Genomic DNA, 25,941 nt, shown 5'->3' with positions numbered 1-25,941 from the left:
GGGTTTTCCTACCTATGTTTGAAATTTTTGAGATGAGGATTGATAAATTATCTTATTTGAATTATTCAAATGGCTATTCTTGTTATATATACATATACTTATATTTTGGAAAAAAAGGATTCCAGCAGAGTACTCCATTATAAGGAAAAAATTCCAAAAATAAGAATGTATTATTTATGGAGTTTGAAACCGACGGTACCAATGACATCTAATTTTCTGAAAATGAAAAAAAAAAAAATATATATATATATATATATATATACACACACACACACGCAACATTTTGGCCACTGTAACTTTTGACATTTTCAAACTCTGGGAGACCTGTACATAATTTCAATCTGAATCATTTATTCAATTCACAGGATAGATTCTTCTAGTTCCGTCAGTCATGATTGGGTAGATGTGTTAATTTATGCTATTCTTAGTAATAATTGCCTGTAGCAATGATTGAACCTTCAATCTCTAAAAGATGGTTGTTTAAAAGTGATTGCTACTTAATGCTCTTAATCAGTGCACCATGAAAACAGGTTCCTGTGTTTGACAAAATGCACCTGAAGAAGGTTAAAGTTTACTTCATTAGAAACGTTGTAAATATAACTAAAGTCAGAATGGTAAAGTTTCCATGTAGTTTGATGCTCCCTTTATGCCCAGCATATACTTTTGTCTTGTTTTTTAATTTATATTCATAAATGGTCTATCACACACATATACATATCCATCAACTGCAGTACGAATGCATAAGTATACATGTTGGTGGCACTTGGCATATATATTTAGTTGAATAATATAAATAGAAATACTTGTTATTAAATCCTATCATGATGAAGGGATGTGTGATATTGTTGATAAAGCATTAAAATGAGACAAATCGAAATGATGAAAAGTAAGTTACATTATCGACTGTTCAAACAAAGACTATAAAAAATTTTTTTTTTTTTCTTATTCCATGAAGTTTCAAAAATTAGGCTTTTCTCTTCAGAGGAAATAACTAGCAAAATAAAAGTAATAAATTACTATTTAGCATAAATTCGAAAACAAAAAATTGTAAGTGAAATGATTTCTGCTATCTGTTAGAATAAGAAAATATATTTATTTTATTTTTTGAAAAGTATTAAAGTTGGATAGAAAAAAAACGATGTTCAAGGAAATGATTTAAAAACAGTCTCTCTAGAAGGTGAGGAACGCGTGACCTAAAGTTCTGTTAATTGAACTGATTTCATATGTACAGCATTTAATGGTATCTGACTTAATTTGCGTCATTGTTTATCTATGTAGCTTTGGAGTGTTTGCTGTAAGATACTGCTAAAGTTAAAATGGTACTTGTACAGTTTAGTCGACATTAAAAAATGAAATTATTGAAAAATAGTTTAAATTGTACATATCTGCTATGGAATGAAGTCCTCGAAAAAAAAAATTTCACTTAATTTCATCAAGTAGTTTTTATTTTACAGCGAAAAAACAATTTATGATACCGAGCCAAAGGTTCGATTTTTAGGAAGAAAAGCTAGTTATTAAAGATAGGGAGAGAGTGTCGGCGTTTTACATGGAGTTATCTCTCGTGTCGTTTCTAAAATTCAAACAAAAATTTAAAACAAATCCAAGATGTCTGCCTTGAAGGCGCTCTCATAAAAACGTGTTTTTCCGCTATAAACAAAAAAAAAAAAAACAACTCAATCAAATTAAGTGAAATTTTTTTCAGAGATCTTCATGTCAAAACAGATACGTACAATACAACTTTTTTTTCGATATTTTCATTTTTTAATGTCTTGATTAAACTGTACAAGTACCGTTAAAACATTTGACTTATCTATTATTATATGAAAGAAACTTTGTGTGAGTTTGGCTCCTATAGACTCCACAATGGTTAGGCCGATTTTTATGAAATTTCATACAAATGTACTTTTATGTATCTGGCAGTGCTCTTAGATAGATTTTGCATCAGAATGTCTTTGATAAGTATTGATAATTGATAAAAATCTAATCAAAATAAAAAAGAAAACAAGTGATTTTGACCAAAGTGAACACCTTACATTGTTTAACGTTACAAGTGCATTTGAGAAATTTTATTATTGCACAAGCCAAAAGGCTCGACGTATAAAATCAACAATAAGTTCTTTGATATGATAAAGGTGCATTCTAAATGTTTCTTTTTAGAGCACAATTGAATTGATACTTGACTTTTGCATTTTAAACTTTAATTCAAGCTGTTGTATATATATATATATATATATATATATATATATAAATGATTTTATAAAATCAACAGGAGGTTCTGTACAGTGCAGAGTAGAGTACAATGTATTGTGGACTGTCCTTCCTTCCAGTGCACCACGATGGGTCCCCAACTAGAGCATGCAATCAATTGATTTGGTTGAAAAATGGTTGATTTCAATAATTTCAACGACAATAAAAATATGGGAGTGTGAAACATTCCTGATCATCATTCAATCCTGGTCAATGTCGGTCTTATTAGTATGCATTTGTGCGTGTTTGTTTGGCATAATATTAACATGCTCTGCTAGTTGTTCCTTGACACAGTTTTGTGACCTATTTCTAGGAAAATGTTGAGAGTATTATTCCTACTTTCCCTATTGTTGAAAATTGCTCATTTCTGAATATATTGTGGTGCAACTTATATCTGATATCTACAAAGAAAATATGAGGGTCGTTCAAAAGGTAAAATCTATTTTTTTTTTAATTCCAAAATTGAAAAGCTACAAAGACGGGAGTAGTGCCATTAAAACAAATGACCGTTTTATAGTCATCATTCTCAATGCAATTTTGCTTCTTATGCACATCCATCAAAGAGGTTGCTTTCTTAGTCTCACACTGTCAATATCTGCAACAGATGAAACATTCAGGTCATGAATGCATAAGTACAGTCATCATAGCAATGCAACTTGAAATCCCCTCTGATCCATTCAGGCAGAATAAAAAATAGGAAAAATTACTTTTGGAATGCCGCTTATATCTACACTGTCTGCTTCTCATTTCTGTTTTAATAATTATTAATGAAAAAACTGTTTTTGATGAAGTTTAGGTGGGGAATAAATTTTGTCCAACATTTTGAATTATGTTAGTCACATGACATAAACAACAAAACTTAATTATCTTCCCTGACGACTTATCTCTCTTTTAGTAAGCGTAAAATAGTGATTTCGCTTCTTTTCACAAATTTCTTTTTTCATTATTATTTTTTCTACCTTATCATTTTTTGTAATTTTTTGGATATGTTACTATTTGAGACATTACAATTACATAGGAGCCATTTGTTTCACTTGAAATTCAATATTTTTTTTAGTTTGTATAATATAAAAGCACCTACAAATCTTTACATTACACCATGATCTTTCAATTCTTTGTGTATATGATGTTGGGATTGACAAAATTTTGCTGATTTACAGAAAAATTGGCAAAAATTGAGTTGGCTTAAATTAATGTAAGTTTTTTATTTGTTGGTATAGATTGGTAAGCCATCAGCAACTTATTTTTGGTATAGATTGTTGGTATAGATTGGTAAGCCATCAGCAACTTATTTTTGGTATAGATTGTTGGTATAGATTGGTAAGCCATCAGCAACTTATTTTTGGTATAGATTGTTGGTATAGATTGGTAAGCCATCAGCAACTTATTTTTGAATAATTGGCTAAAGTATGGCACTCTTTTTGAACATTAAGATTTGATAACGATATGCTCTTTTGAAACTAATTAGAAGTGTTTTCCTTATTTTTATACTGTTTGAATTGCATTATGAGATGTAGATCGCATAACAGTGTAGATGTCCATAGCTTTATGATAAGCAGATCAAAAGCCAAAGTGGCACATGGTTTTTTTTTTTATGTGAATTAAATAGAATAACAACTTATTAAATTGCAGTATTTCAACTGAAAAATATTTAAGCTTTGAATGTTGAATTTTATGTAGACTTTTTGATAATTTGTCTCTGAAATGACTGTTTAGTAGAGAGTTCACAGATTTTTGGTTTTACCTGTATTTTACTATTACTATAAGACGGTAATATTGAAGGGAACACAATAGAAAGTCATTCAGATTGATATAAAATTAAATTTCACATAAACATTTCTACGAGTAATAAAAGGAAATATGAACAAAAATATTAGTTAAACATTTAATGAGTATTTTTTATTATTAGAATAGTAAATAATCTCAAATTAATTTACATTTTAGGATAGAATATTTTCAAATGAAAAAAAATGGGAGTGAAGTAGGGTTTTATGTAAGAAATAGAGGATACTTATTTTCAAAGAAAAGAGGTAGATGAAAGAAATTGAAAGTATTATTACAAAGTCAGAAGGAGTCATATTTTCAGATATTTCAATCTCTGAAAACTCATGGAATATTGGAAGGCATTACAGTAATGGTTCTGAGTTAGATATTCAGAATTCTAAGAGTTTAAGTCGAACCATATACATTCCAACTATGCAGTCGTGATTTCAACAAATGTTAAACATTTATTTCAACCGTTTTAACATTTGTCTACCGAAAATGAACACACAGATGCTATCTTAAATGCAAATTCTGAAATAGATTCCTCAAAATCACGGATCAATTTGATGTTTTATTGATATTGTGAATAAGCCCCCCCCCCTCAAAATAATAGAAAGTTAATATTCAATGAGTAGCGAGTAAAAAGAAGTATTTGCCAGTTTTGCATTAAAGTGGAATTTGACACGAGGTTGAACTTTATATTAAAATGAGAACAGTTGAAGATTCTGTTTGTGGTTCCAAAGCAGATGAGAACACGGACCTTTCAAGGTAGAAATGTATGGGAAAGCATCATTGCAAAGAATATATATTGGTATAAGAATTCCGATACTTATTTTGTAGAGCCCAGTCTTGAATTTGTTTTACATGCCATCAAAGTGTACACACTTAAATGACTATGCAATTCTTACAGCTATGTACCTAGAAAATGGGCCTATTAAACCTGACAGTGATATGGAACAAAGAGAAAGAAGCAACCATAAAAGTTAGTGTCCCCCAATGATGCTGGGTTAAAGAGAGCTGAAGGGGGAAAAGATAACAAAATACCAAGGTCTTATGTATGACCTGAGAAGAAACTGAAATTTTAGGAAGATCTCCATTATTCCAGTAATTATAGGAGCAACTAGACTCATGAAAAGAATTTAAAAAACTACCTAGCAAATATACCCAGTGAACGAAGTGCAAGAGAGATAAAAAAAATTGCACTTAAAGGGATGGTTAATATCTCAGTTGGGCTATATAAGAAAGCAGGTGAATTTTTGGCGTCCAATAGGATGCCCCATCCCCAGATTAAACAAACTGATGAGAAAATTGAAGTAAATAAATTATCCTCTAGTTCTGTAGTTGAGATATATCGATGAGATTAGAAACCTTTGGAAAAAAGATTTGCACATATATGTATCTTATAACTATTTGCACATATATGACTATAATATATTATATAACTATAATTATATGTATCTTATAATATGGAGCTTTATTAGTGGCCAAGGGATGTAACTTGGAGCCTCCACACTGTGGGGACATTTCCAGAATGGCTGTTACATCCTAGTATGGTACACTACCTTTTTGTAGGTAAACAATATGCACATCCTCTTCAAATGATGGAGTCATTCCTGCCCATAGTCTTGACGGATCTTTTGATGGGTTTCAAGTGTCATTAATTATTTGGGCTGAGACCCTAAGTTAAAATTTGAATACTTGTAATAAGAAGTAAGTATGCATCTTATAAGAAATGCATAATTCATTTTTACATTTCAAAAGATCATATAAAACCCAAGAGTCAGCTAGCTGGTTTCATTTGACTGATTCAAACAAAATCGAAACTGCAACTGCTAAAAATCTCTCTTGTGGTGACAAAAATTAGAGAGTAAGATAAATAAAATGTGCATGTGTGTTCGTTAAGTTGCAATGGATTTTAGTCATCTTTTTAGTGCCAACTGTTGCATGTGTGCTGTCAGTTCTGTATTCAATTACAGAAGGAAGGAAAAATATAGCAAAAAGATGGCATCTGGGCAAACTGGAGGGTAAGTTTTATGCCTAAGCCAATCAGTCTTGAACTTCTAAACAAAAAATATTTAAACTAATAAGCTGCAAGTGTTTCTGCTGCTACACATGAAAACCTGAAATAATATTAAATCTACAGATCCTGGTTTCAGCCAAGTTGATTTGACCTTTGTCACATCTGATGTACCTGCCAACTTCAATTCTATAAACATCTGTCAAACTAAGCTAGGATCAAATCTGAGTGACACACCTTTTGCCATCAAGCTGTTTCTGCTATGTTTTAATGACACCTTTTGATTCTACATGTCTTCCATGAGAACTATAAAATCAGACCTCCCCCCCCTTCCCCAAATTGTGGGGAAATCCTACTCCCTTCCCATAAAAGGAGTGCTTATTGTGCTTGTGATATGAGCTACATTCTGCACTGTATAACTTGTACACTCACTTAAAAATGATAACATAACTGTGGATGTGACATGCATTGGCTTTGGTTGGATCCAAGTTGCCTTATGGACAATTTTCTGATAGGAAAAGCTGTTGCAAATAATGACCAAATTCAGTGTAGAGCTGAAGAACGTGAAGACCATTGCTATTCACAATTCCCAATATATTTATCTAATGTCATAATCTTTCTCCGCTTGAATATTGATGTCCTTCCAAAAAATAAATTTATTGGTTTCTGGGGTCAAGGTTGGTACTATCCTGAGATCTTGATCTGACGCTGGACCATAAACTGAAATGACAGTTATAAAACTGGAAATGTGGTGATAACACTAAAACCATAAGGCTGTTCAATCCTAGCTACTAACTCTGTATGAATACTAAAACTCACTCAACCTATTCCCCTTTCATCCTCCAACCTACCCTTGGAGAAGTACATATACCCTACTCCCACCTCTAGCAGTTGACCATAATTGTTGAATCAAACTTCTGCCAGTACAGAAATGTCTGTCCTATTCCAAGCAAGTTCCTTCAGAATAATACCAATTTGTTGCTCAGGATTTTTTAATTTTCTGCAATCAAGGAGTGTACCGACAGTCCATATGGCTATCATTAGCTTTTTTTTTTAACGATGTTATGTTTTAGTCTTGCTAGTATGAAGTGTTTGCGTGCATATGTATACATATTTAGAAAAGGGAGAAAAACACAATAGAAGTCATCAAAGAAAACCTACATTTCTGTAATTTGGAATTAAAATAACAGCAAAAAAACAAACAAAAAAAACACCAACGACATCGGAAACAACAAAGGAAAAATCTAAATGAAAAAAAAAACAAAAAAAAAACTAACAAGACAGTAAATAAAATAGTGATTGAAAACATAAGTTTAAAATAATTTTATGATCATTGTTTTGTTATGAACATCATTCGTTTCATATGAATCAGATGATTATTCTTGGTATTCATTTCTCCTGTATCTTTCTAGTTAGAATTCTTTCTAGAAAAACATTGTGTTCTTGAACGGACCTCATGAAAGTTTTCCTGTAAAACGAGCTGGATTTGAACTTGGCACATCCAGGTTGTCCAGTTCGTGTTGTTAACCACTTAGCCACCATCACCTCCCTGTTGTTGTTGTTGTTGTTGTTGTTGTATGCTGGTTAATATTTACTGTTTTTTTGTTTGTTTTTTTTTGTAAATGAATTAGTGAAACTTAAAGTATTGCAGTTGATCATTGAAGTAATTGAATAAAATTATTTAACATTATAATCTACTTTGAAAATATACATATGCAAGAATTTTTCATAATCTATTACTAATGGTATTTGGGTAGATATGGTAGCTAGTTTTATTAATGTACTATTTTATCTGTGAAATTTCCATGGTAAATCTACTTAGAAAAAAGTGAAATTATTATTATTATTTATTTTCTTTTTTTTCTTTTTAAACAACTTGTACCATCCTCTTTGTATAGTGATAATTTAAGAAATCCTTGTCTTTTAAGATTAATATTATGGAGGTTACTTTTCTCTTATTTCTCTCCTACTTGCACGTCTCCTACATCTGTTCAAAGTGGCCCACTTTACCTATAAACAGTGGCATAGTGCTTTTGAAGTCAGCTTTATTTACGTTTGTCCAAGTTTAACTGTCTATTCAGTGCACAATGATTATTTATTCAAATCTCATGTATTTTAGCAAAGTCTTTCCACAAATTATACTTTCAGTTTTTTTTTTGTTTTTTAGACAATACAATGTGCTTTAGATAAAAAAAAAAAAAAAAAAAACAACTGTTTACCTCAACATGAATATAGTAGTTTGTGATATTGATAGAAGACCTGTTGGAAAATCATGCCAATGACCTCTATTGCTGTAATGTGAGATATAGAGAGAAAGAAGTAAAATATTGAGAGAAGAGTTAGAGGCAATTTACATTTTAGGAATTGCTTACTTGAACTTTGCAAAAGATGTTCCGTTGTCCACTGTTTCTTGTTGAAACTTAAGTATATTATAACACATTAGCACTTACAGTCCCTTTTTTAGGATCAGAAAGATAACTATATTTCAGCAACATCTGATAATTTTTTCTTTTGATTTTGATTACCTACAAATTATCACAGTTTGATAACTCAGTCCCTTACTATTCATTCATTTAATTAACACAATGCACAAACGATTGCCATTTACAAGGGGAAAAAGTCAGTGAGAATTTAGGGGGCTATGTACAAAGAACAGCACCTGATCCAGGTTGCACTGTCCATGGAAGATGTAAGTGAGAATGAAGTTACCTCGAAGCCTCCTGCACTGAAGGGAAAAAAAGATTTATAGCCCTTAAATAATGTCCACAGAATAGACCTCTGAGGCCAGCCACTATTCTGGTTGCCAGGTGCTGAACCAGTTTAAGATGCTGGACGTCCTTCGTGTAATAGGAGGATGTGGCCTGAATACAGTATTCGAGAATCAGGTGCACTAGGGAGGTGTAGAGAGGAAAGAAGATGGAGGTAGTGAGACGACCAAAGGGAAAGTGCATAGGAATAGAAGATCGCTGGCCGTGTGCAGAGAGTGATTATATGGAATGCGTAATCTCTCAAAGATCCTTGCTTTGACTGACGGACTCCAAATATAATACTAGTGTGGTTAAAATTATTACCTCCATTCAGTCTCAAGACAATGGATATCCTTTGGAAATCTCCAACCACACCTCTCCTGAATCAACACTGAGTCTAGTGGCAAGGAGAAGTTCAGGATGGCTGAAAACAATACAGAGATAAGCGAACACATATATACAGCACCTGAAATTCCCAAATGGTCACCCATTTTAGTATTGACCAGACTCAATGTTGCTTATCTTCAGTGATCTAAGAGGAACCAATGTGTCAATGATGAAGGGTTACAAGCTTTTAAATGTGTGCACTGTTTTGCACATTGTGCACTCGATATCAAGGAAAAAGAGAACTTGTATTTTTTTTTTTTTTTTTTTAGGTAGCATTTATTTGTATAGGAGAAAACTATTAATTTAAGCAGAACGAATTGAGGAAAATATGCATTTGCATTTTTGACACCTGAGATATAACATTGGAGCTGAGATTTGTCAGTGTTCATTGCGATCTTGTGGAAGAGGACATTAATTTGTTAATTTTACGAGATTTATATATGAGGATCTTTCAATAAGTTTCCAGACGTTTTTTTAGTATGGCCACTTTTATTGATAGTATGCGCATGAAACTCTAGTCTGCTTCAAACTAATTTCCTCCAGCTGCAACGCACTTATACTTTTCCAACAACTTCTGGAAGACTCCATAGAAGTCCTTTTGTGCGAGCATGCTAATGACTCTCGTCACAGCCTCTTTCATCTCCTCAGTTGTCTCAACGATAGCCTCTAAGGTTTTCATTGAGTTTAGGGAATAATAAAAAATTACTGGGAGCAAGGTCTGGACTATAAGGAGAGCCAGGAACTGTCTTGATGCCCATCTTGGCCAAATAGTCTATGACAAGGATGGAGTTGTGGATTGCACCCTTGGGATAAACTTCACAAATTTTCTGCATCTTCAGTTCCTCGCAAATAATTCTGTATAGTTTCCACACCGACATCAAAATATGCACTTATTTTCTCTATAGACAGTCCTTATCCATGAAATTCTTTATTTAACCAATCAGTTCTGACTCCTCCCACAGCTCTCATCATCCTTCACAAACTCCCTGCCTTCCTTGAATCTCTTATGCCACTCAAAAACCGATGTTCAATTCATGCAAGATGGTCCAAAAGCAGTCTGAAGTATTCCATATATTTGTGGCATTTTTTCCAATTTAAAACAGAATTTTCTAAAGTGTCTTCACGTCCAGATTGGATTTTTGAAATGTTTTATTTAGTTTTCTAAATTTAAAAAAATAAAAAAATATTTCAACGGTTTTGTTTATTTTGATCAAATGTTGTAAGGTTTGATGTTAATATTAATTTTTACAAAATAAATAAAAATTCTCGAAGTTTCCGTATGTTGAGTTTTTAGTTACGTTATTTTTAAGTGTTTCATCGAGACTACTTGTGGCTGTCCCCATCTGAGCCATAACTCTATCCCAGCAACAATAGAAATAAAATTAAACTAAAAAAAGAATAATACAGAAACTAGAAACCTACCTCCAAAAGGGATTGATCTGTTAAGCTACACACCATTGTCAATTGCTTTTCTTCCACTTGCTTCGTTCACCCTTAGCATACTTAAACCTTCTTAGTCTTGTCACATTCAAATGTCTGCAAAAACAAAAAACCATCCCCAAATTACTGAAGCACTTGAATAAATAAAACGTTTTTACTTTTTCATGATGACAGCACAAAAAAAAAAAAAAAAAAAAGTGGCTGCTATCTTGTTGTTCCACAATTCCTTTTTGCCTGCAATAACTATTTTTACTAGGTTCAGAATTTTTTTTTTTTTTTTTAGATTGGGATTGATAATGTGAATATCTTGTAAAAGCCATATGTGGAGATGTGTATTTGGAGATGTTGAAAATTCGGGTATAGCTGACCACATATAAAAAGGAGGCCATTTACCTTTGCAGGATGAAATAAAAGTTATAAATAGGGCTATGCCAACAGCATATTCTTTTCATTGTTTTCACTCTCGAGTATATATCCGACACAGACACAGTTAATCAACCAAAAACCACACCACTCTTTATAAAAGCATATAAGATATCAACAAATACACACTCGAGTGTCAAAACAATGAAAAGAATATGCCCTAGTTATAAACAAGAGTGTAGAATAAGACATCTCAAAAATGTAGTGCAGTGACGGTGGCCTTTTAAGTAGACCTAGTATAGAATTCAGTATAATCTGAGGACCAGTAATATTAGAATTGAACACTATTAATAATAAAAATTATGTATGTGTTTGTTCGTGGCAATAAGTAGTAATACTACTCGTCTAAAACTAAAAGTAGGTTTAATGCTCCCAAAATTCAGACTAGAATTATCCTATGGCACAATGGATAAAGTGCTGAATAATAATCAGTTTTGAGTGAGTCTTTAGGAGTTAAATATTTAATTAAGAATTACTTAAAATATATTATTTAATTAATTGGAATATTTATTGGAACTTCCATGACACTCAAGATGAGAAGAGAAGTCCAAAGAATCCAAATAAATGAATAAATTACTGAAAACTTCTGAACATTTTTTTTTTGTGCTTAATATTGTGCATCTTAAATCAGTTGAAATTGTTACTGGATACTAATGAAGTAAATTTTTACTATCAAAATACGAATAACATATAAACTGTATCTGGACATTTTAAAGTCAATTGTATTAATATGTACGAGGTGCCTTAAATATGTTTCCAGGTATTTTGTACAAGCATTTAAAATTGTCGTAGATTCTGGAAAATTCAGTATGTTATTTCTATAGATCTTATGAGATGACTGACCAATTTTTATGATTTCAGGTTCAAATAAACAGCTGCAGCAGGAATTGGAATACACCTTACTAAAGCCCGATTGTCACAAGTGGTGAATTTCAAAAATGCAATCTGGACGTGAGGACACTTTAGAGGAATGATATGTAATAAAATTCTTTTTGGAGAAAATTTCAAAAATGCCATAGAAACGTATGGAATGCTCCAGACTGCTTCTGGGCCATCTTGCATGAATTGAGCATCAGTTTTTGAGTGGCATAAGAGATTCAAGGAAGGTAGGGAGTTTGTGAAGGATGATGAGAGCTGTGGGAGGAGTAAAGAAGTCAGAACACCAGAGTTGATTGGCCAAATTAAAAATTTCATGGATAAGGACCGTCTATAGAGACAATAAGTGCACAGTTTGATGTCAGTGTGGGAACTGCACACACACAATTCTTCATGAGGAACTGAAGATGTGGAAGATTTGCACAAAATTTGTCCAAGAGTGCTCAGAGAAGATCATACACTATTTGATCAAGATGGGCATCAAGACAGTTCTTCACCCTCCCTATAATTCAGATCCTGTGACTTTTGGTTATTCCCTAAGCTCAAGGAAAACCTTAGAGACTTGTTATGAGACAATTGAGATAAAAGATGCTATGATGAGGATTATCAACATGCTCACAAGAGGACTTCCATGGGGACTTCCAGAAGTTGGAACAATGCAACAAATGTATTGCAGCCAAAGGAGATTACTCTGAAGGAAACTAGAGTTTCATGTGTGTACTATCAATAAAAGTGCCGATATAAAAAAAGTCTGGAAACTTATCTAAGGCATCTCAAAGATGATTCTTCTAAATGAGATTGTTGCAACTCAAATTAGATTTTATGTGAATAATGAAAATAATCTCATATATGAAGTAGTGTTGGAATGCTTAATTGAAATTGAAAAAATTTGTACTTCTTTTCCAATGTGAAAACTGATTTTTTTTTTTAGTTTATTTTTTGTTTAAAACTTAATTTTTCATTACTGCTACTGATGATAAAATGGTAAATATTTTTTGATTTTAAACTACCAGTAAAAGTAAAATCTATAGGTCAACCTCTTCCTCCAAGTATTCTTTTACATTTGTAAAACTGTAGGCATATATTACATAGATTTGTTTATGGTAACGCAAAAATAAATAAATAAATGCCCCTATAGATAATTATTTAGTGATTTTTAAAGAATCGGAAATTGTATTGGAATCTGGAATTCAGAATAAAATCACTAATTGTATCGAAATTAGGGAAATATATTGTAATCGTCTCGTCACTAATATAATGTAAAGTGAGATTTTCCCTTATTTTATTGACTGATATAGCTTAATAAACAAAAGATGTATAAAAACAATTTATTAATATAGTGCACACGTTGAACAAACAATGCTTTTAATTTCATTTTCAATCAATTTTTTTTCTTTGTATATTTATTTAACTCAACAGATTTTGTTTTGAATAGTAATATCAGAGATAGTTGCGGGAGACCCATCCCTCTCTGTCACAATCCTCTGATCACTACTTGAATCAATGGGTTAAAATATTTTGAAGAATGGATACTTTTCGATGCATCATTTCTAAAAAAAATATTTCATTGATATTTTTTTTAAATTACAGGTTGGCATGATAAGTGTCACCCTAAAGAAAACAACACTACAGCTTTATTTTAAAACCTTTTTGGAGAAATCAATTCAGACTCTTATGTAGTAGAGCTGACATCTATTCAATGTAGCCGCCTTCAGCCTCAATAACTGCTTTGATACAGGTTCGAAACTGGGAGCATGCCATTTTCACAAATGCTGACAGGAGCTTGGTAAATACTTGGAAGATGACAGCGATTAGGCTGGCTTTGGTGTTGTGGGAGGTCATGGTGGTGATGTTCTCGATGTATGACCAAACAAAGTAGTCCAACAGGTTATGGTCGGGGAGTAGGAGGGCCAGTGAGAGAAAGATAAGTCTAGCACTCCTTATGAAGCCAAGTCTGGGTCTCTTTGAACTCGTGGGCTGACGCCGAGTCCTGCTGCCAAACTCAGGGTCTGCCAGTGGCCACCTGATTGCATCAGAGGATCACCACACTCATCAGCACATTTTGGGGTTGACTTTCAAGCCAACTTCAAAGATGTGAGGTGGCACGATGTGGCCCTCACTTGAAATCACACCGAAGACCATAATTCTGGCTGGAAACTTTGTTTTCATCACCCTGGTCATGTTCCTGTTATTTGTGGCAACCCAGCAATGCATTTTGAGGGTGCTGGCAATGGTCCTGTTGTCATAACTTGGATCTGTAGAGAGCATGAGTTGTACAGCGATGCATCCAGTCTCGCTTGTTGAATATTGTGTCACTTTCAGACATGATAGAAGGCTCCTATCGTTCTTGGGATTTGTACACAACTGGCCAACTAGTAGACGGTTTGTAACAAAAAAAAAAGAAAACTAGTTTTCATCAAATGGAAAATGGAATTATGTCGTTTTTTTTCAAGGGTGACAATTTTATCATTCCACCCTGTATAATGGAGGTTCAGTTTTAGAATTGCTGCATCATGCATTCATTTGTGTTTCATACCCTTTACGCATTATTTTTAATATTATGGGGCTTCCTTGTGTTTATATACTTTAATATATCTTGGATTTTCTTTTTTTTTTACCACCTGAAGTATACCAAATATATCAAACGCGTAAAGTTTTATGATTGTATTACTAAACGTTCAGCTTATACTAATGAGTGTTCTTATTTTTTATTTATGTATTTATTTTTTAATATTTTCAGATGGTATGAAGTATTGGTGGTATATCCTCGTAGCATAAAAACTACAAAACGAAGAATCGTCCCTCTCTATAGAAATGACAGAGATAATTCTCAGGTGAGTTTAAAACTACAAATAATTTACCCCGACTGGAAAACATTACTTAATCCATCCATTATAAAATGTTTTTAAAAAATCTACACAAATAAATGCAAATATGTTTGTGTGCATAGCCTTTACATTCTGTCAAACATATCAAACCCTAAGACCATGTGGGTGAATTGGTGTTTTCATGATGGTCACGCATAACTAATTAAAGTTGTTTGATAAAATTATTGCAGAATATTTTTGCTACTTGGAAGAAGGAATTCCAATCGCCTTGTTTGAGGACAGAGATATACAGTTCGTATACTCGCACTATAGTTTTGTGTAATTGCGAGTTTAAGAATTAAAATTAATATTTAGTAACATACTCCACTCTCTATCTGTGCGTAATCTAAATTCAAATTTCATGAACGAAGCTTCTCTCCTAGAACTACCCACTTGAGGACTTGTTTCGCTGGCCTGCTTTCCAGCTAACTACAGCAGTTATCTTCAAGTCCAATGTAAATAAATTCTTGTTGAACTGTCTCTTTAAATAATCAAATTCTGCACAATTAAGGATCACTATGCTGTTGTCTAGGTGATCACAGTACATTCATTAACTCTTATCCTCTAGTGGCTTTCAAGCCTTGATTAGTGGTGATTTGCTTATAAAAAAAATAAAATAATGCGCTGATCAAAATTTTTGTTTTCTTGGTACAGTTAATCCTTAACCATCACCTTCTTGCATTTAAAAGTTATAAATGGGTTGGGATTAACTTTTTTTCTTTTTTTTGTACAATGTGTATAAATTTATTTTCTATTTTATTTTTTTTCAATCATTCCTTCTGAACGTAATTTAAAGTAGTTTAAAACTTTAAGTTTCATTTATGGAGTTTTCTGAAATTTAAATCCATGACTGTAAAAAGACGTAAAATTATAGCCAAACTCACGTGACAGATGCATTATTTTTTTTTTTACTTTTGTAATGGATAAAATGTTGATTCATATTATTTCTAAGCATAAAGAAATGCCGTGAATTAAAAAAAAAATGTTCTTTTTTTTTTTTACAATAAACAATGCATATTTATCCAGTTTTATTTGTAAAATTTACAAGTTTGACCATTAAATAATGGAACTAGAGTATCTTTTATTCAAGTTCAATTTGTGTGTGCCTGCAAAGGGACGTATGTTTGACACACCTAATGTATGCCAACAAATGACTTGTTTGTTATTAGAGTATCTCTGGAAGTGTTCTACCATGTGCTCCACTAATCTGCAACAACACAAGCAAAGTCCAAACACAGTGTGGTGACATATGGAAGTGAAACTTGGCCAGTGAGAGTTGAGGATATGCGCTGCATGGAGAGAAATGACTCAAAAATGATACAATAGATGTGTAATGTAAGTCTTAAAGACAACCCTAAATCTGTTGATCTTGGAGGAAGATCAAATCTGAACAATATAGATGTGTACAGAACAGGAGACTTTGTGGGTTTGGTCACATTGAAAGAAATTGATGAGTTTTTCAGTTATTAGATGTAAAAAAAAGTTGGTAACAGAGGAAGGCCAAAGAAAATGTTTAAGAAAGTGATAAGGATGGGTTTGAAAGAAAGTGGGATAAAGACCTGGCCAGAGCTATGTTAGTTTGGAAATTGATTTCTAAAAGCCATCCAACATATGCTAGCATGTAAAACTGATGTTAAATCAATGATGAAGAAGAGAAATAACAATGGAAGTAGAAATAGAGAAAACAAGCAGAAAGATTTTATTAACTGGCCCAGAATTTGGATGAGAAGTGAAAATTAATTCCAAGAAAAGCTTTCTGACAACTCTAAAATAAAACTTTGTCATAATAAATTATTCAACAAATTAAACTTTGGATTAATTAAAATTATGTACACTAAAAAGTAAATAACAAGGGGAAGAATTATGTATCAAAATGAGAAAATGTACCAACAAACATTCAATAATAGTTAACGAAAAAAAAAAATTGAATAAAAATGAGAAGACAAATAATAATAAAATAACCTTTTCTGAAACCAACACATAATATCAAACAGTTTCATCGGATGTCTTACTGGCTTGGCAGGCTGAGAGAAGGCTCAGTGTTTTCACAAATGGTGGTGATGGAGAGGTGCTCATAAAGCTTAATCAATTCACACTGGTCTTTGGAATGGCGCATCATTAAGAGTCTCGGGCTTTTGAGGAAGTTTTTTTTTTTTTTTACTAGGGAAATCATCACTTATCAAGGCCCAGGGGCCACTCTAGGGTTAAATGTTTGGCAGATGGTGAAACAACAAGGTCATAGTGGGCGAGATTATCTAAGAGGATGGCTCAACAGGAATTTATTCACATTGGATTTGAAGATGACCATATTAGAGTCAGCGGGGAAGCATATCTGCAGTATTGTGTTCCACAGATAATTCTAGAAAAAAAAAAGTATGATCATGGAATTTTTGTTTAGTTTTAGGCACAGATAGAGAATGTGGGAAGTTGTTTGCAGTAGTTGCAGCTAGCTGTGTATTTGTTGTGAACATTTTACAAGAAGGGACCATGTGTGACATGCATGACAGGACCTATTGCTCCGCAGCAATTGGTTGAAACAATTTTATTATTTTATTAGGTACCAACCAATGTTATGTTGATGAAATTATAATCTCAATTATTTCTCAATAACCATGCCTTGGATTTTTTTAAAAAAATTTTGCACAAACATTAGTCATGGTGAAAGTAAATTTTTGCTAAAATGGATTTTCCAGGATAACTCTGGTTGCCTCTCTACGGGCTATTAAAGGAGTAAAATTGCCCCCAAATCAGTTGCCCATTTGTTTGTTTACACTTTTCTCAATAAACACATCTTGAGTTTTTTTTTGAAATTTTGCACAAACATTAGTTATGGTGAAAGTAAATTTTTCACTCATGGAGGGGGGGGCACATGCTCGACTTGTTTACTATCAAAGATCAAGTGCATTATAATACCATAAAAATTTTTAAAAATCATATTTCAAATTTCATTAATATTCATTTTCTTCTCCCTTTGTTTATACGCAAAGTCGACATTAAATAGCCAGTTTTCTCTTCCCTGTTTTTATTATCAGCACTTTGACTCTTTCAGCATGGATGTCCCTTATTTATAGACTAGCGAGGGGTACCCGGCATTGCCCAGGTGTTTGGAGGTGTGTGTGGGAGGGGATGGGGTTAAAAAAAAAAAAAAGTAAGTATGAGGATTGAACCCGAACCGTTGAGGCAAAGTTGTGAAAAAAATAAATGTGCGACGTTAACCATTGCCCCACCGCGACATGCTTACGGAAACACGTTTGAATTTATTTAATTAGTTGGATTTAGCAGGTGCTCGTTTTAATGAGTTAATGAGGTCAGTTTGACTGCGGGATTTCATTTACTGCTGAACCCTTTTTTCCTCGCCCCCAAGATGTTATAGGAAAAAGACTAACCTACATGCGGCGAGCGACAAATATTGAATATTTATCTTCCCAAAATCGAGCAAATTAAATAGACAGGTGAGCTTCGTTGTTAACTGTGAGATATTACGATTTGTATGTGATATAAAAAAGTTTTAAAAAGTTGTGAACCGACCGAACGCTTCTCTGAAAGAAGCCTTTTGTAGACACACAGAAAAAGCGAACACACATACATACATACATACATTTTCTATATGTGCTATATAGACTAGGGGGGGGGGTACCCGGCGTTGCTTGGGTGTTTGTAGGTGTGTGTATGGGGGGGGATAAGTAATAACCCTGAAACGATGTTAAAAAAATCGGAAAAACCAAACCAAAAAAAAAAAAACGCTGTGTGTATGGGGGGGGGGGAGTAAACTAAAGAATAAGCGAAGTAAAAAAATAAAGAAATGTTGCCTGCATGTCTAAAGATGTAAAAGGAAAAAAAATAGTTTTGGTCGTGAGGCTGGATTGAACCCAGGAGCCTTGACGCGGAGGTGAAACAAACTCCAACCACTTAACCGTGTAGGCCAAGAGTAACAGGAATTGATTATAGTGTTAAAATAAGGCTTATAAAGCGAGTGAAAGAGGTTTGATTGACAGATAGACACTAAATGAGGTCATCGCGAGAGTGTTACGAGATGATGTAGCAGTATTTTATTTTTTTTGTTTTACTTCACATCAGCGTTTATTAAATTATGTATTTCGTTTCCTGTCTAGACATCTCTCTCTATCTATCTGTCTCTCTCTTTCTCTCTCTCTCTCTGTTTGTGTTTGTCTCTCTCTCTCTCTCTCTCTCTCTCTCTCTCTCTCTCACTTCGTCTTCCTTATTCTAAAGACTGTTACTAAAAAAGAAAATGGCGTCTGGCTGTTTTTTTTTTGTAAAAACTTTGATCGTTAATATTTTTTGTAAGCATATTTTTTTTTTTTACTTCACATTTTTGTCTTGTTATTTTTCGTTTAACTATCGTATCTAACTATTTTTAACGTGCTAATTACTTTGGTAACGTTGTCATAGCATAGAAGTTCATAGTTTAGCTTGTGTGAGGGTTAAATTCTTTTTACCGATAACATTTTTAAATTTTAAATTCAGACTGCCATTAGAGCTTGCTGACGTCAAGATCACGTGACATGACTCAGCGGGTTTTAAATACAAATAAACGGCCCCGTGTATACTTTATGTAGAAGAGTTGGCGCCCGTATTTTTTGGGGCAGTTATAAATCGATTTAAAAATATGTAATGTTTAACATTAAAATGTCACTTTTTGGGCCCCTCCCCCTGCAGAAAATCGATCAGTTGACGCACTTCTGATGGTCCTTTTGGGCTAATTTTTCGATATTTGTTGTCCGGAGGGTGGGGCTTTAATATGATACCAAGTTTGTGAATTTTTGTTCCGTTGGTCAAAAGTTTTTAGCAGACACACATACATACATACATACATACATTTTCGCTTTTATATATATAGATAGATTTTAAGAGTGAAGATTATTAAAAAAAAAAAAAAAAGATCGAAAGATTGCAATTGAATAAAGAGGGAAGTAAAAAGACCCCAAGCTACACTATGTAATTTACAGCGATTATAAACATTTTTCTTTCTTTTGTTTTTTTGTTATCAGTTTTTATTTACTTACCTGCTGAAGAGGGACACAGGGTCAATTTTTTGATGTGTGGAAAATTTAGTCTCCCTCCCCCTAAAAAATATCCTGAATTGAGACAAATGTTTTTAATATCCTCTGTCTAGAAAGATTTCTCCTTCATTGACCAAGAAGAGAACAGATATTACACCTGTCTCCTAATCAAAAGGCTATAGTTTTTGAAATATGAATTTATATATATTTTCGTATTTGTATTTATTGTATTTTGATATAAAATATAGCTGAGTTCATCAAGTACATTTTGAGGAACTAAGGAGTGGTAACAATAGAAACAAATTAAAGTACTTTATACTGTGATTGGCTTTATTAGTTTTATTCATTTTTGCTCATCCAAGTCTAATCATATGAAGTGACACGTTTATGAATCATTTTATTCAAATAGTCAGTATGTCCTTTGATAGTGTAAGATTAATTTCAGAAGTTAATAAAAACAAAAAGTTCTTCCTCTTCCCCTGAAAGAAAATACTTATAAATCGTTATGGGTCAGTCATTCCTGTGAATGAATTTGACTCCATTATGGAGTAAAGGGCGACAACTGTATTGTTTATATTTATTCTTATATTTATCCTTTCCCCCCTCTTTCTCCTTTCCCCCCTCATTCTCCTTTCCCCCCTCATTCTCCTTTCCCCCCTCATTCTCCTTTTCCCCCTCATTCTCCTTTTCCCCCTCATTCTCCTTTTCCCCCTCATTCTCCTTTTCCCCCTCATTCTCCTTTTCTCCCTCATTCTCCTTTTCTCCCTCATTCTCTTTTTCTCCCCCCCATTCTCTTTTTCTCCCCCCCATTCTCTTTTTCTCCCCCCCATTCTCTTTTTCTCCCCCCCATTCTCTTTTTCTCCCCCCCATTCTCTTTTTCTCCCCCCATTCTCTTTTTCTCCCCCCATTCTCTTTTTCTCCCCCCCATTCTCTTTTTCTCCCCCCCATTCTCTTTTTCTCCCCCCCATTCTCTTTTTCTCCCCATTCTCTTTTTCTCCCCCCCATTCTCTTTTTCTCCCCCCATTCTCTTTTTCTCCCCCCCATTCTCTTTTTCTCCCCCCCATTCTCTTTTTCTCCCCCCCATTCTCTTTTTCTTCTCCTTTTCTCCCTCTCTTCCCCCTTTGTCTCCCTCTCTTCCCCCTTTGTCTCCCTCTCTTCCCCCTTTGTCTCCCTCTCTTCCCCCTTTGTCTCCCTCTCTTCCCCCTTTTCCTCCCTCTCTTCCTCCTTTTCCCCCTCTCTTTCTCCTTTCCCCCCTCTCTTTCTCCTTTCCCCCCTCTCTTTCTCCTTTCCCCCCTCTCTTTCTCCTTTCCCCCCTCTCTTTCTCCTTTCCCCCCTCTCTTTCTCCTTTCCCCCCTCTCTTTCTCCTTTCCCCCCTCTCTTCCTCCTTTTCCCCCCACCCTTCCTCTTTTCCCCCTCCCTACCTCCTTCCCCCCCGCTCTTCCTCACCCTCTCTATCTTCTTTTGCTCCCCACCCGGCCTCTGATTCCATTCTCTATCATTCTTCTTCACCTCTGTCCCTTTTTCTACTTTATTCTTCTTCCACCCGCCTCTTATTTTAATTTTACTTTCTATCCTTCTTTCCCCCTCATCCCTTTATTCTGTCTTCTCTCCCTTCTTCTCGTTACCTACCTATTTATCTTCTCTCTCTCCTCTAAGGTATTTTTCTTTTCCTTTTCCCTCTCTTCTCATTTTCTTTTAATTACAAAAATGTTAAACCACATAGGTAATTTAATGTTTGTTCTATATTTGAGGGCACCTATCAACACACCTTATTCATGGGTTTCCATAAGAGGCAATGAAGGGCATACATATATTGTATATTTTTGTATTTTTATAAGATAATTCCTTGTACTGAAGGCTTTGGAAGAAGCATACTACTTGCATGTTGAACTAAAATTGTTAAAACCTGTTTCAAACACAAATAGCAACTTATTATGCTCTGTGTTTTTCTAAGTGAATCTATTTGAAAAACAAAAACCCCCACTTCCTATTCAGACTTATTTGGTAGTACACACACAAGTGGATGACCATCCAACCCACCCAGTGTTCAACTAACCCTACCCACTTTCCTCCAACCAACCCACACAAACCTGTTCATCTTGTCTGCTGTCTTGTGGACAGTTGAAGTATTTAAGTGATATGTGCACAAAAAGCAGATATTTCTCTCTTGAAATAATGTCTGCTTTATAAAAATATTCAACAAAGAGGGTTTTTTTTTTTCTCCATTTTTCTTTTCATTTCTTTCCCATGTGTTTTAATGCATCTTCTAATTATGTCTTTCATTCTCTCTTTCTCTCTCTCTTTTTTTGGAGGATGGGCTATCCTGCTGAATGCCAGACATTCAATCACTATTTCAGAGACTTTTTTTTAAAAAAGATTCTACCCCCTCTTTTGAGCACAATTGCTTGTATCTCTCTTGAATTTAGTATACCGGGTACATTTTCCAGGTACTCTTTTAAATTCTTTTTCAGGAGCCCAGTTGCTCCTATAATTACTGAAATGATGGAAATTTTCTTAAAACCGGCAGTCTCTAAAACAGATGCCAAGAAGCAATGGTTGATCATGATAAGAGTTTTGGACTGATCCAAGTTTAATATGGTTTATGTGTGTCTTCTATCTCTTCTATGATCTTACGAATCAGATGCATGTTGGTCTGAATTGGTCTCTTCTTTACAGAGTAGTTCTGCTTAATCAACTCTTCAATAACTCCAACTAGTTCAATAGGATTTTGGCCCAAATCCTTAACTGTTTTTAGTAGTGGTAGGGCTTGTAATTATCTAGTTCCTCCATCACCGTGCTAGATACTAAACTTTGATCCCAGGCTGAGAAAATATGCAGATGAATCTAAAACTTGTTTGTTTTTTGTTTTTTGTTGTTGTTGTTTTTTAAAAATTTAGACTAACTGAATCTGCAAAAAGTAATTGGGTGCAAAGTTAATTTTTCTGGATTTTATATCATTTTGTATACATATTCGGAAATTATACCTTGGAGTTTTGAGGGTATTTTTTGGGGGAGGAGAATATAGTAAAATTGATGATTTTAAAACGTTGATGACTCGTTTTTATAGATGAAAAACATAGTATGTGCACAGTTTTCTGTAAATCAATATATATTTTAAGCATTTTCTTGCCATAGGAACAAAAATTGAATTCCCATACAATAAAAATGCTTTAGTTATGTAAAAATGCTAAAGATATCAGTATCAAATTTTTCAAAGAAATAAAGTTGAACCTCAAAAACACTATGTTTTAATTGAATTTTTTTTAATTGAATTTTTTTTAATTGAATTTTTTTTAATTGGATTTTTTTTAATTGAATTTTTTTTTATTGAATTTTTTTTAATTGAATTTTTTTAATTTAATTTTTTTTTAATTTAATTTTTTTTTAATTTAATTTTTTTTTAATTTAATTTTTTTTTAATTTAATTTTTTTTTAATTTAATTTTTTTTTAATTTAATTTTTTTTTAATTTAATTTTTTTTTAATTTAATTTTTTTTTAATTTAATTTTTTTTAATTTAATTTTTTTTAATTTAATTTTTTTTAATTTAATTTTTTTTAATTTAATTTTTTTTAATTTAATTTTTTTTAATTTAATTTTTTTTAATTTAATTTTTTTTAATTTAATTTTTTTTAATTTAATTTTTTTTAATTTAATTTTTTTTAATTTAATTTTTTTTAATTTCATTTTTTTTAATTTCATTTTTTTTAATTTCATTTTTTTTAATTTAGTTTTTTTTAATTTAGTTTTTTTTAATTTTGTTTTTTTTAATTTTGTTTTTTTTAATTTTGTTTTTTTTAATTTTGTTTTTTTTAATTTTGTTTTTTTTAATTTTGTTTTTTTTAATTTTGTTTTTTTTAATTTTGTTTTTTTTAATTTTGTTTTTTTTAATTTAATTTTTTTTAAATTTAATTAAAAAAAAATTTTTAATTTAATTTTAAAAACATTTTTTTAATTTGATATTTTTTTTAATCTTAATATTTTTTTTAATTTACTTTTTTATTTAATTTTATTTTTGTCAGAGATGCAAGTTTGAGGTCAATTGTCTTATAATTTAGGTAAATTGTAATTTTGAAATATTAGATCAACATTTTTTTTATGGGAATCTCTCCAGACAAAGCATAAAGTCACTTGATAAAAGGAGCTAAAAATAATGAAAAATGATTACAGACAGGACGTTAGAAAATGACTTCCAGACCGTATTGGAATGGGGCCACAAATGGATGGTAACATTTAATGCTAGTAAGACTAAGCTGCTCTCCTTTTAACAATTACAAGATGCCTCTCCAACCACCGATATCTGTGACAACACCCTACCTGAAAATTCTTCCTTCAAACCCCTTGGCCTAACATTTGTGTGCAATATGAACTGGAACAAATACATTGAGGGCATTCTGAAGGCTGCTGCAAAGAAGGTGGGTTCCCTCTATCGAGCTAGAAGACTACTCTCACCTGAGAGTATTCTGTACCTCTACAAGGCCATCATTCGCCGATGCATGGAGTATTGTTGCCACATCTGGGCTGGTGTATCTACCACTAGTCTTGGATAGGGTCCAAAAAAGTCCCATTGCCGCAACGTTGCATCTCTGTGCCTGTTTTATGAATTTTTTACTGGAATGTGCTGTGATGAACTCGTTGCACTTGTGCCCTCTTGACGTACATATTCCTGACAAACCCACTTTGCAACAAAATCTCACCCTCTCACTGTTAAGGTCCCTAAATACCAGAGACCTTTCTATTGTAATAGTTTCTTCTCTCGAACAGCTAGACTTTAGAATTCCCTTCTTGCTACCTGCTTCCTTGGTTGTACTGATATGCAGAAGTTTAAATAGAATGTAAACCAACATCTTAATCTTTTTTAGGTATGGTCCCAAATAGTAACCCCTTACATCCAAGTGGTGATATGCCTTGTCTTAAAGTTAACAGGGCTATAAGAGGAAAACAGTGAGCCAGAAGAGTTCCACAAGCTGCAGTTCTTGGAAACAATTGATGAAGATTACTAAACTAGCTTAGTTCCATGTCATATATAAGACCGTAGTATTTTATCTTCTCAGCTCTGTTTAAGCCAGCATCATTAGAGACACTGCCTTTGCAATATGTTTAGGCAGGCACTTTTGTTTGACATCAGTTATGTATATGTGCACTCTGCCTAGGATAAACATCCTGCTTTCTGCAATTACAGATGTGCATCTAATTTTGGAAATGCCAGGGTCTCTATTTACTTGCCTCCCCATGGGGGCAGAGTTAGACACAAGCTGAGTTTTTAATGTGGGGGAAAATCCAACTATTAAAAAAAAACAACTCTAGATTGAGACAGAAATAAGCATTACCTCAGTCTCAAAGGACTTTTTCTTCACTGACTGAGGCCAGGAGAAAGATAACGTGCTGCAGCACCAGAAAAGATATTACACTTTGCTCCTAGGCAAAAGGCCAAGGAATATGCCAAAGTTATTTAAAAAAAACAACTAAATTCCAATTGTTGCTAAAATGTGTTTCTGAATCTAGTATTAAGTTCTTTAAACAAATATACTTGCTTAATTTTAAGCAAATTTTATATAGGTGTGCATATGATCTTCGAAAAAATAATGGGTAAAATAAATCTGATAGTATGAGAAGAAATGGAACAGCGAATACCTAAAACTCAAGAACCCATCACCCAACTGTTATGATATGATTGTTACAACACACAACAAACGATTGTTTTATGTTGTTGAATGAAACATTGCGATGGACTTTTTGAGTTTTACATTTTCTCTTTACTATTTTATTTGATCTATAAGCAAAACTGCATCCTTCTCTATAGAGTTTATGGCTCTTTGTCGTTAAAAAGTTCCTCTTTAATCTTTGGTCATTATTTTTTAAGGAATTCTGGAATTTTTTTTTTTTCATAAATCCAAAAGTATATCTTTATTACAGTATCAAGATTTGCTTAATTTTAAAAAATAACAAAACTAACTAAATTTTCTTATTTTTAAATATCAATAAAAGGTGCACAAACTGCCATACAGAATTTCCAAAGAATGTTTTTAATGATTCAATTAGACCGGAAGTTCGCTTGGTTAGGATCAAAGTGTAGTATTTGTTGCAGTACTACACTTCATCTTTTTCAGTCCTCTATCAGTAGATGAGAAACCTTTCTAGATTAAGGCAATT

At 33.0% G+C, this 25,941-nt stretch overlaps 1 protein-coding gene across 8 annotated transcripts in view; it reads left to right on the top strand.

Moving 5' to 3' along the window:
* LOC145297575 (uncharacterized) overlaps positions 1 to 25,941 on the top strand; it is a 362,397-nt gene that overhangs the window by 152,964 nt on the left and 183,492 nt on the right. For all 8 annotated transcript variants that reach the window (XM_080143592.1, XM_080143600.1, XM_080143597.1 and 5 more), the window contains exon 5: positions 14,642 to 14,735. In XM_080143592.1, the coding sequence (XP_079999718.1) occupies positions 14,642 to 14,735 (94 nt within the window). The remainder of the gene's footprint in view (positions 1 to 14,641; positions 14,736 to 25,941) is intronic.

Source organism: Euprymna scolopes, chromosome 18 (genome assembly GCF_053919585.1).
Source record: "Euprymna scolopes isolate OS-2025 chromosome 18, ASM5391958v1, whole genome shotgun sequence".
In the NCBI taxonomy this organism is placed as follows: Eukaryota; Metazoa; Mollusca; class Cephalopoda; order Sepiida; family Sepiolidae; genus Euprymna; species Euprymna scolopes.
The sequence above is the reverse complement of the archived record's forward strand: the minus strand, read 5'-3'. Positions and strand labels throughout refer to the sequence as shown.